The sequence below is a fragment of the Haliotis rufescens genome, unplaced genomic scaffold, assembly GCF_023055435.1.
Source record: "Haliotis rufescens isolate VD_foot unplaced genomic scaffold, xgHalRufe1.0.p SCAF_17, whole genome shotgun sequence".
Taxonomy (NCBI): Eukaryota; Metazoa; Mollusca; class Gastropoda; order Lepetellida; family Haliotidae; genus Haliotis; species Haliotis rufescens.
This window is the reverse complement of record NW_025963857.1, coordinates 13,592,167-13,604,317: the sequence shown is the minus strand read 5'-3', so window position 1 is coordinate 13,604,317 and position 12,151 is coordinate 13,592,167. Positions and strand designations below refer to the sequence as shown.

At 43.5% G+C, this 12,151-nt stretch overlaps 2 protein-coding genes and 1 long non-coding RNA gene across 3 annotated transcripts in view; 2 read left to right on the top strand and 1 right to left on the bottom strand.

Annotated features, from left to right (window-relative positions):
* The window catches only part of LOC124140840 (protein-glutamine gamma-glutamyltransferase E-like), a 27,104-nt gene extending 18,565 nt beyond the window's left edge, over positions 1-8,539 (top strand). Inside the window, exons 15-17 of the mRNA XM_048397594.1 lie at positions 610-770; positions 5,243-5,388; positions 7,201-8,539. Of these exons, the coding sequence (XP_048253551.1) occupies positions 610-770; positions 5,243-5,388; positions 7,201-7,351 (458 nt within the window). The 3' untranslated portion in view covers positions 7,352-8,539. The remainder of the gene's footprint in view (positions 1-609; positions 771-5,242; positions 5,389-7,200) is intronic.
* Positions 3,348-5,092, bottom strand: LOC125381169. The gene is made up of 2 exons (XR_007221731.1): positions 5,033-5,092; positions 3,348-3,581 (listed from the first exon to the last, which is right to left on the bottom strand). It is a non-coding gene; the product is annotated as an uncharacterized LOC125381169 (long non-coding RNA).
* LOC125381121 (adhesive plaque matrix protein-like) lies at positions 8,410-12,151 on the top strand. Its single transcript, XM_048397347.1, has 3 exons — positions 8,410-8,446; positions 9,749-9,848; positions 9,991-12,151. Exons 1-3 carry the CDS (start codon positions 8,410-8,412, stop codon positions 12,149-12,151), a joined length of 2,298 nt encoding a protein of 765 aa, XP_048253304.1.

Genomic DNA, 12,151 nt, shown 5'->3' with positions numbered 1-12,151 from the left:
CTACTATTGGAACCGAGGGTTCATGCAAAGTCGCCTGACGAGTGTTGACAGTTAGCTCACCACGCTCACGGCAAATATACAACTTCAGTCGCCATAGGTGGTCGCGAATATTCGGCTCTGTCAGGTATGGATACATTGTCATGGCTTTATCCCAATGCTGCTTCCGTAATTTGCCATTTATTCGTGATGTTTCTGGCCATCCTGTTGCTTTCGCACACTCAAGAATTGTGGACTTGAGTTGTTGCGTCCAAGATAATTTTGGATGGGTTCTGTGCCTTCCCTGGGGCAAGTCCCATCTGCAGTTTGGTTGGTTTGTGTACCGGAGGGAGGCTGACTGGGCTGTTGAGTTGAATGATGACTTTCTTCAAACTGATCTGTAACACAATAGTTAACCAGGTTTGGGGGTTAGCCCTAACTGGGTGATGTACGTTTAGTTCAGGGGAATAAATCCTCCCTATCATGGACCACCACGGAGAGGCGTACATCACCAAGGCCTTATCATCATCATCATCATCATCATCATCATCATCATCATCAGTAGTAGTAGTAGTATTATCATTGTTGTTATTATAATTATAATTGTTATTGTTATTGCTATAAATATTACAGTGAAGGTGATCAAGGTAAAGGTTGATACCATGTTAGACCTTGATAAGCCTAAAAGAGGGTCCACTTATGTGTGCAAGGCCGTGGCGACCGTCAAGGAATCCGGAAACAGTCTGAAAACATCAAGAAGGGTTTATGTGCGCAATCCGCCACTGAAGATAACGGTAAAGAAATGATACTGTAATAGATAAAGTCCAAATTAAGAAACTCGTAGTCTTGTTTTATTAAGACAACTAGCTGAGACACCCTTAATCTCCCAGATGCATCCACGATCAGCGGATCAGTGTAGGGTGCATTGTGGTGTCTTAAGCCATGATGATCTCGTGCCATGCCCCCTTGATGATCTCTGTACCACCTATCATGTCCCCGTGATGATCTCTGTACCACGTCTCATGTCCCCGTGATGATCTCTGTACCACGTCTCATGTCCCCGTGATGATTCCAGTACTACGTCCCATGTCCCCGTGATGATCGTTGTACCACGTCTCATGTCCCCTTGATGATCTCCGTACTACGTCTCATGTCCCCGTCATGATCTCCGTACCACGTATCATGTCCCCGTGATGATCCCTGTACCACGTCTCATGTCCCCGTGATGACCTCCGTACTACGTCTCATGTCACCGTGATGATCACCGTACCACGTCTCGTGTCCCCGTGATGATCTCGGTACTACGTCTCATGTCCCCGTGATGATCTCTGTACCACGTCTCATGTCCCCGTGATGATCTCTGTACCACGTCCCATGTCCCCGTGATGATCCCTGTACCACGTCTCATGTCCCCGTGATGCTCACCGTACCACGTCTCATGTCCCCGTGATGATCCCTGTACCACGTCTCATGTCCCCGTGATGCTCACCGTACCACGTCTCATGTCCCCGTGATGATCCCTGTACCACGTCTCATGTCCCCGTGATGATCACCGTACCACGTGTCTTGTCCCCGTGATGATCCCTGTACCACGTGTCATGTCCCCGTGATGATCACCGTACCACGTCTCATGTCCCCTTGATGATCTATGTACCACGTCTCATGTCCCCGTGATGATCCCAGTACTACGTCCCATGTCCCCGTGGTGATGCCCGTACCGCGTCTCATGTCCCCTTGATGATCTCTGTACCACGTCTCATGTCCCCGTGGTGATGCCCGTACCACGTCTCATGTCCCCTTGATGATCTCTGTACCACGTCCCATGTCCCCCCGTGATGATCCCCGTACCACGTCTCATGTCCCCGTAATGATCCCTGTACCACGTGTCATGTCCCCGTGATGGATCTCAGTACCACGTGTCATGTCCCGTGATGATCTCAGTACCACGGCTCATGACCCCTTGATTATCTGTGTACCACGTCCCATGTCCCCCCGTGATAATGCCCGTACCACGTCTCATGTCCCTGTGATGATCGTTGTACCACGTCTCATGTCCCCGTAATAGATCTCTGTACCACATGTCATGTCCAAGTGATGATTATTACCGTACATCAGCCCATCAATGGCTTCTTCCTTAAGGAGATACCTATTGACCTTTTTCACACTTTCGCCATCTTGGATCGAAAACGAGGCTTGGAGAGCATAGCTCCATGCAGTGAGAGTCGCATCAGCTCATAGGGAATAGACAGCATGTTGTGCATTTCACTGATGGACATTTCAAACAAACAAAAATATAATACAGAAGATATTTCACATTAAATCATGAGGTCCAACTAAAATATGCCTGTTATACACTGGAATTAGCATTTTGCTGTCAGGATCCCGGAAGTGAATCGAAAGGTGCATTTCGAGATACGTATTTCAGAAATAGATTGTTTTATCATAACCTCGTCGGCATATAGGTACAATGTGACAGTACATTCAATGACAGAAGTTTTCTATAGTAAATAAACCGCATAACATGAAACACGTCAGTGTACTTTTGCAAAATTGCTCAGTCAATGCGTGGCTTGGCAAACTCTAGATCAAGATTGAGATCATGTTTATTTCACGTTTCATAGTGGTGTTTGCTGCACAACGCACTATCGTTTTGCCATGAGTCCAGTTGACAAAAGACACTTTTTCTGCTATGATTTTCATTTTAACATATTACAATGTTAATTATGAAAATAATTCGTGTGTCAAAATAAATATTCAGAAGGGGCGATAACCCTATTCAGTGTGTACAATGACAGATGATACTTTACTTGTTCTTCAAACATCACTTACTTAACTGATTATTGCCGATTGAGATTGCACCGTGCACTACAAAAGTAATAATGTGTGAACTGTTTAAAATAAGTTAAAAGGAAACTAAAAATTGATAAATATAAATAATGCATGAAATTGAAGAAATATAAGAATTGATACAACTACCAACTTCTTGAACACCCTCACCTAATCCTGTATGATGAAAGGTAATTGTATATCAAAAGGAAGCTACTAATACATTTATCCTGAATAGTTTGAAAATGTCTTGATCAGATATGAGTACAGATAAAATAACAAAAGATAAAAAGGAATCAACTTCAATTGGTAATCAAGCCAAGATAAAATATATGTATCGGTACAAATTATGTTGATGGAACAATCTGGATTTCTCATATTTTACAAAGAAAAACAAACCAAAATTTTCATATCTTTATTTCTCACAATATAAGTTTTCAAAACTTAACATGGACTGGGTGTCTTTGTCAGTCAAAAGCACCTAATTAAATTCCAGGAGAAAATAATTTTCTTGCTTGTAAACAAATGGTACAATGTGCTTTTTAAGTGTCTGATAAATATTGGCCATTTTGATTTGTGAGTGAATAAGGATTTTCAGTTCCTCGTCCTATTTAAGAGAAATGTGACAGGAACCACATTTGTTGATTGAATGAATATGGCTTTTCACTTCCTCGTCCTTTGACAGGACGCACATTGTAACCATTGTGTTACTGTCTGCAGAAAGCTCCTCCAGACATCCGTCACGGGATACTAGTACTTCATTGTGTTGACTCGCTGGCCTGAAATGAATAATTCTATTATATTGTAATAATATTCCTACTTCAATAACATTTTTTATAAACAATGCATATTCACCTTCTCAGTATTTTGTCCTCCAAGATTATCGATAGCTGTCAGTAATGTCTCCCTAAAATCATCATATAAGGTACATTCGAAGAAGAAATGGAATGAATTTTCACAAGGAGCATGCTATACAAGGAGCATGAGATAAATTCATGCTATCATCGTAATTTGACAAGGAAAACAAATTTCTTCTATGTATTTATATTTTTTTATTTTTCTCGTTTTGATTGAATTATAAAAAAATATCAAAATGATCACACCACTTGACTTGATTGAAATAAACTAAAGTTCTAAAGATTGTTAACTTTAGTAAAATATTACATCATAACAATATAATTATTGCAAAATGACACAGTAAGCACAACTATATTCTTATATATAAATTGATATGATTAATAATCAATAATACATGGCAATTGCTTGCACCCAAAAATATCTTTTTGTTTTAAAAGTTTCAAAACATGTTTGTGGACATAAAACCAGATGGGTTTCACAATTAAACAAAGGGAATAAATGAGTTATGATTGCAATACGCATGGGAATTAAAAATAATTCTTTTTATACTTTAAGTTTTTAGTAATGTCAATATCAATTTATGCATTTGAAATATTTGAATACAAACTGTTAAAGAGTTATCTGTTTCTGTAAATTATATAAAGATCACATGTAGATTGAACATTTACTGGACATTATTAGTTGGGTTTTTGATCATTTCATGACATGATTAAATTGGTACAGTAATGTAAATATCATTTTGGTAGAAATATTAATTGTTACCAAAATTGCAGATCAAACTGTACTTTACTTTAAATATTTACACACCCTTTATGTAATAATTCAGTTGAAATATTACACCTCATGCTATCTAATCTGTCAACATTGACAATCAAAATAACAACTGTTCACAATCCCAACAGCACAAGTAGATCTAGAGGTCTAATATTTTATTGGAATGCATTTGAGTCCATTACAATTTACATCAAATACACAACTGATGCAAACTTCTGATTTGTTACGATTGTAAATTCTCAGTAGGTTACAATTTGATACATTATATCAACATATCAATTTAGTTAGTTTCTGACATATATCTAGATATGGTCAAAAGGTCAATATTTCGACTTTAAATACAACCCGCAAAGTTATTTAAACTCACAATAAATAGTTTGGCTTAATGGTGTGTAAACAATGAATTATTTTTTACAAGATTTCAGTAGAATTTGTATTAAGTCTGTTCAGCTACCATAAACTGCACTGGGAGTTACCAGGTGGTCATGGATATTTTAAATTGAAATCACAACAGAACGGCCAGACTCAAATTTATATCGATAAGGAGACCAGATAACAGTAGAATAGTTTGTTAATAAGAATAATGTTCAATACTTACGATAAATGTACCGGGATGGTTAAATTGTCACAGTTTGTCCCGATTGCATGCCTTGTTGACATCTCCATGTGTTTCATGTGCTATCCAGCCTTCACCTTCTGCTCTCCAAGCCTCGCTTTCAAACCGGAAGTAGCGAAGTGTGAAAAAGGTCAATTACAGTTACTTAATATACAAATGATTCTTCCCTACAATGTCATACAATGCTTCCAGGGTCCCGAGAAGTGTAAGAAAGAGGGCCAGGTCACTGTGAAGGTATCCTTTAACAACACTCTGCGGAAACCGTTGACAAACTGCAAGCTGGGCGTCGAGGGCAACATGAAGTGTGTGGACGAGAGCCAGCAGGAGATGACTATAGGGTAAGCTCAGTATTCACAACTACGTTATTAAAGAAAATTCGGTATTCACTATTAGCTGTAGAGTAAGCGTTGTCTTCACAACTAGTTGTAGGGTAAGCTCAATATTCACAACTACGTTATTTAGAGTAAATTCGGTATTCACTATTAGCTGTAGAGTACGCATTGTCTTTACAACTCGCTATATGGTAAGATCAGTATTCACAATAGCTGCAAGGTAAGTTCAACTCTGGGGCAAGCACAGTTTTCACAACTAATTCTTGGGTAAGTTCAGTGTTCACAACTAACTCTAGGGTAAGTTCTGTGTTCACAACTAACTCTAGGGTAAGTTCAGTGTTCACAACTAACTCTAGGGTAAGTTCTGTGTTCACAACTAACTCTAGGGTAAGTTCAGTGTTCACAACTAACTCTAGGGTAAGTTCTGTGTTCACAACTAACTCTAGGGTAAGTTCTGTGTTCACAACTAACTCTAGGGTAAGTTCTGTGTTCACAACTAACTCTAGGGTAAGTTCTGTGTTAACAACTACTTCTAGGGTATGTTCAGTGTTCACAACCAACTCTAGATTCAGTGTTCACCACTAACTCTTGCGTAAAGACAGTGTTCACAGCTAACTCTAGGGTAAGTTCAGTATTCACAACTAACTATAGGTTCAGTGTTTACCACTAACTCTTGAGTAAGTGTTCACAACTCTAGGGTAAGTGCAGTGTTCATATCTAGCTCTAGGGTAAGTTCAGTGTTCACAGCCAACTCTAGGTTCAGTGTTCACGACTAACTATATGTTCGGTGTTCATAACAAACTCTAGGGTAAGTGTTCACAACCAACTCAAGAGTAAGTGTTCACAACCAACTCTAGGGTAAGTTCAGTGTTCACAACTAACTCTAGAGTAAGTTCAGTGTTCACAACTAACTATAGGTTCAGTGTTCACCACTAACTCTTGAGTAAGTGTTCACAACTCTAGGGTAAGTGCAGTGTTCATATCTAGCTCTAGGGTAAGTTCAGTGTTCACAACTAACTATAGGTTCGGTGTTCATAACAAACTCTAGGGTAAGTGTTCACAACCAACTCTAGGGTAAGTGCAGTGTTCATATCTAGCTCTAGGGTAAGTTCAGTGTTCACAGCCAACTCTAGTTTCAGTGTTCACGACTAACTATATGTTCGGTGTTCATAACAAAATCTGGGGTAAGTGTTCACAACCAACTCTAGGGTAAGTTCAGTGTTCACAACTAACTCCAGGGTAAGTGCAGTGTTCATATCTAGCTCTAGGGTAAGTTCAGTGTTCACAGCCAACTCTAGGTTCAGTGTTCACAACAAACTCTAGGGTAAGTTCAGTGTTCACAACTAACTATAGGTTTAGTGTTCATAACAAACTCTAGGGTAAGTTCAGTGTTCACAGCCAACTCTAGGTTCAGTGTTCACAACAAACTCTAGGGTAAGTTCAGTGTTCACAACTAACTATAGGTTTAGTGTTCACAACTAACTATAGGTTCAGTGTTCATAACAAACTCTAGGGTAAGATAAAGGGAAGTGATAATTTTGTTGCAAAATCAGTCGTAGGACTAAATTGCATCCTCTGTAGGTGACACTGAATACAAAATGAAATGAGAAGCTGTTGGGAATATGTTCTTGAATGACAATTATATATGTTACGCCCTTAACAATATACTAGCGGTTATTTAAAACTGTAATTAAGGTCTCTCTCTAATTTCACAGATCATTTATGAACTTTATTTATTCAGTTATAGTAAAGTAATAAAATACACATGAGCATGAACCTAGAGATAATGAATTTATGTCGATCTTTGCTTCTGTATAGGAAAATCGGCGCTGGGAAGACGTGGTCCACAGACATGCTGCTGAAGATGGTGAAATCCCCGAAGTATATTCCTATGAGAGCAATCAATATCATCTTGTCATGTGATGAGGTTAAGGATGTGGTCGGAATGTACAAAGTTGGGCTCGTCTAAAGTTGCCTTATCCGTTAACTACCTGAATACTGCCTGCTTGAAGGCCTCACAGCTCATCTGAAGACGAGCTCTGTCCACATTGTGCAAAGTCAATCTTAGCTAGAAGCGTTCGTAAAATACACTCATGCTCAGTTGATCGTTGCTTTAACTCATTTTTGTGGAGTGGATGATTATGCAGTTATAATAGTGGTTTTTTTTCACAATAAAACTCAAATGAGTACCTCAACCGCTCTGTTAGTATGTAAAATATATATGTATATAAATATATATGTATATACATATATGTTTATAACCGTGTTCTGTTTTACAAGTTATTATCTTGCTCAAATATTTTTCCCAAATCATTTAGGCCTTTAATTCTTTTTATTACACTTGGTTTACAGATTTCGTTTTAAAATCAACGGTGTTCAAAAATTCAAATTTCAGAAAATTCAAAGCGAAATAAAAGTGTGTTTTCGTTTGTACTTCACCTATATTCATGAAGTTAAGCTGTATTGTAATATTATATTTGACCTATTTGATATTTATTTGCCGTGATAACAGTATTTGTTACTTGCATAAGTTTAAACTTTTGGTTATGTTTTAATCTCTGGTTTTGATGAAACTAGTTAACACGCTATGGGTTCAGATTACGTCAGGGGTTACCATGACAACGTGAAAACGATTTTATGAATCCCTTGTTTTTCAGACAAATAAAATGCAGCCCTATCCAGGTAGCGTGGGCGGGGGTCTTCTTACACCCAGGGGTAATTGTACTGACTAGATCCGGGTGGAAAACAGGACGGATCGGGGTGCGTTTTATACACATGCAGGAGACTTCAGCCTAATGTACAGTCAGTGTGTGCGTGCTTGCGTGCGTGTGTGTGTGTGTTATTTAACGTGGCACTGGGCAATTGCCCGGCTATATGGCGGCGATCTGTAAACAATCGTGTCTGGGGCATACAACCAAGTGATTGACATCATGAGCATCGATCTATGCAATTTGGCTGACCACCCGGTCCACTAAGTCTCCTCCAACATTCGATGACCCATTCTAACCCGTTTCCCTAATTGTGGTGATGGCCTCCGAGCGTCTCCCCGGAGAGCGGAAGATAGGTAATTCGATTCCCTCACCCCCCCATACCAAACTAAGTTCCAAGCTAATGTCCGTATCCCTCCCTCCAACAAGCACCCCACCCCCACCCCCCACCCCCCTCCAAAAAATGAAAAGAAAAAAAGAATAATCTATAAGATAACAATGAAGCCCATTTCAGGTGTTCCCCTTCGTGATATTGTTGGAATAGTGCTAAAAGCGGCGTAAAACCATACTCACTCACCATAAGATGTGACTGTGGCGACTCGTCGTACATTGGTGAAACCTCCCGCCAAATAGATACCCGCTTCAAAGAACGTAGAACTTCAACAGACAAAGCCGACAGCAAATCAGCCCTCTCAGACCATCAGCCAAAGTTCCCCAGCCATTCAAATTCAGTTTGACAAGTTCCAAATCCTCTCTCCCAAACAGGGGCGTCGGGTAACCTAGTGGTTATCAAAGCGTTCGCTCGTCACGCCGAAGACCCGGGTTCGATTCCCGACATGGGTACAATGTGTGAAGCCCATTTCTGATGTTCCTCGCCGTGATATTGCTGGGATATTGCTAAAAGCGGCGTAAAACCATACTCACTCACTCACTCACTCACTCACTTTTGATCAAACATCAAAACTTAGCCATAGAAATCCGCCGTCACAAATCTTTGATCAACAGAGAGCAAGCTTAAGGGAATTACAATGTACATCTCTTCTGCCTTTGGAGATGTACTCAAACAATAGACACTTTTTATAAGTATCCACTCAGCGTCTTCAACTGCTTTAATTAGTGTCCAATCGGCTTGATCAACCTCTTATTCCTCACTGTATGTCCGGCTTCAGTACCCGTGTGCTTGTTGGTATTCTTACTTCACATCTGGAGTCGTCCTGTTATCCGCGTGCTCCTTGTTATCCATTACCCGTGGTTGTTTATCATGTGAATACACCTCACATTACTTGGTTGTATTCACCCCAGCTTGATAACGTGGTAATAATCTTATCGCTTAATGAAATAAACAAGAAATTGTTATCCAAAAAGTTGTACGTTTTGTTGATTGCATCTACGTTATAATTAACCTAAACTATGTGATATGCAACTATGTTGTCATAATCTTATGCCTGATAGGAATATTCCTTGTATCTGCCCAACTGCGGGGTATACATCTACAATGTACAAATATATTCCTAATAGGGCTGATGTGGAGCTTCCTCGGATCTGCCCAACTGTGCACAATAAGTCGCAGTAACTTGCCACGCGGCCAGAGTCGTGACTTCTGTTTACGAGGTCGCAGTTCCCTCCTACGTAGCCAGGGACGTGCCTTCTGTTGACAGGGTCGCAGTTCCCTCCTACACAGCCAGGGACGTGCCTTCTGTTGACGGGGTCGCAGTACCCCCCTACACAGCCAGGGACGTGCCTTCTGTTGACAGGGTCGTATAGTTCCCTCCTACGTCGCCAGGGACTTGCCTTCTGTTGACAGGGTCGTAGTACCCTCCTACGTAGCCAGGGACGTGCCTTCTGTTGACAGGGTCGCACTACCCTCCTACGTTGCCAGGGACTTTCCTTCTGTTGACAGGGTCGCAGTACCCTCATACACAGCCAGGGACGTGCCTTCTGTTGACGAGGTTGCACTATTCTGCTACGTAGCAAGGGGCGTGCCTTCTGTTGACAGGGTCGCAGTACCCTCCTACTTAGCCAGGGACGTGCCTTCTGTTGACAGGGTCGCAGTACCCTCATACACAGCCAGGGACTTGCCTTCTGTTTACGAGGTCGCAGTTCCCTCCTACGTAGCCAGGGACGTGCCTTCTGTTGACGAGGTCGCAGTTCCCTCCTACGTAGCCAGGGACGTGCCTTCTGTTGACGAGGTCGCAGTTCCCTGCTACGTAGCCAGGGACGTGCCTTCTGTTGACAGGGTCGCAGTACCCTCATACACAGCCAGGGACGTGCCTTTTGTTGACAAGATCTCAGTACCCTCCTACTTAGCCAGGGACATGCCTTCTGTTGACGAGGTCGCAGTACCCTCCTACTTAGCCAGGGACGTGCCTTCTGTTGACGAGGTCGCAGTACCCTCCTACTTAGCCAGGGACGTGCCTTCTGTTGACGAGGTCGCAGTACCCTCCTACTTAGCCAGGGACGTGCCTTCTGTTGACAGGGTCACAGTACCCTCCTACTTGGCCAGGGACGTGCCTTCTGTTGACGAGGTCGCAGTACCCTCCTACTTGGCCAGGGACGTGCCTTCTGTTGACAGTGTCGCAATACCCTCCTACTTGGCCAGGGACGTGCCTTCTGTTGACGAGGTCGCAGTACCCTCCTACTTAGCCAGGGACGTGCCTTCTGTTGACGAGGTCGCAGTACCCTCCTACTTAGCCAGGGACGTGCCTTCTGTTGACAGGGTCACAGTACCCTCCTACTTGGCCAGGGACGTGCCTTCTGTTGACGAGGTCGCAGTACCCTCCTACTTGGCCAGGGACGTGCCTTCTGTTGACAGTGTCGCAATACCCTCCTACTTGGCCAGGGACGTGCCTTCTGTTGACGAGGTCGCAGTACCCTCCTACACAGCCAGGGACGTGCCTTCCGTTGACGTGGTCGCAGTACCCTCCTACACAGCCAGGGACGTGCCTTCTGTTGACGAGGTCGCAGTACCCTCCTACACAGCCAGGGACGTGCCTTCTGTTGACGAGGTCGCAGTACCCTCCTACTTAGCCAGGGACGTGCCTTCTGTTGACGAGGTCGCAGTACCCTCCTACACAGCCAGGGACGTGCCTTCTGTTGACGAGGTCGCAGTACCCTCCTACTTAGCCAGGGACGTGCCTTCTGTTTATGAGGTCGCAGTTCCCTCCTACGTAGCCAGGGACGTGCCTTCTGTTTACGAGGTCGCAGTTCCCTCCTACGTAGCCAGGGACGTGCCTTCTGTTGACAGGGTCGCAGTACCCTCATACACAGCCAGGGACGTGCCTTCTGTTGACAAGATCGCAGTACCCTCCTACTTAGCCAGGGACGTGCCTTCTGTTGACGAGGTCGCAGTACCCTCCTACTTAGCCAGGGACGTGCCTTCTGTTGACGAGGTCGCAGTACCCTCCTACTTAGCCAGGGACGTGCCTTCTGTTGACGAGGTCGCAGTACCCTCCTACTTAGCCAGGGACGTGCCTTCTGTTGACAGGGTCACAGTACCCTCCTACTTGGCCAGGGACGTGCCTTCTGTTGACGAGGTCGCAGTACCCTCCTACTTAGCCAGGGACGTGCCTTCTGTTGACAGTGTCGCAGTACCCTCCTACTTGGCCAGGGACGTGCCTTCTGTTGACGAGGTCGCAGTACCCTCCTACACAGCCAGGGACGTGCCTTCTGTTGACGAGGTCGCAGTACCCTCCTACACAGCCAGGGACGTGCCTTCCGTTGACGTGGTCGCAGTACCCTCCTACACAGCCAGGGACGTGCCTTCTGTTGACGAGGTCGCAGTACCCTCCTACACAGTCAGGGACGTGCCTTCTGTTGACGAGGTCGCAGTACCCTCCTACACAGCCAGGGACGTGCCTTCTGTTGACGAGGTCGCAGTACCCTCCTACACAGCCAGGGACGTGCCTTCTGTTGACGAAGTCGCAGTACCCTCCTACACAGCCAGGGACGTGCCTTCTGTTGACGAGGTCGCAGTACCCTCCTACACAGCCAGGGACGTGCCTTCTGTTGACGAGGTCGCAGTACCCTCCTACTTAGCCAGGGACGTTACATCTAACATATAA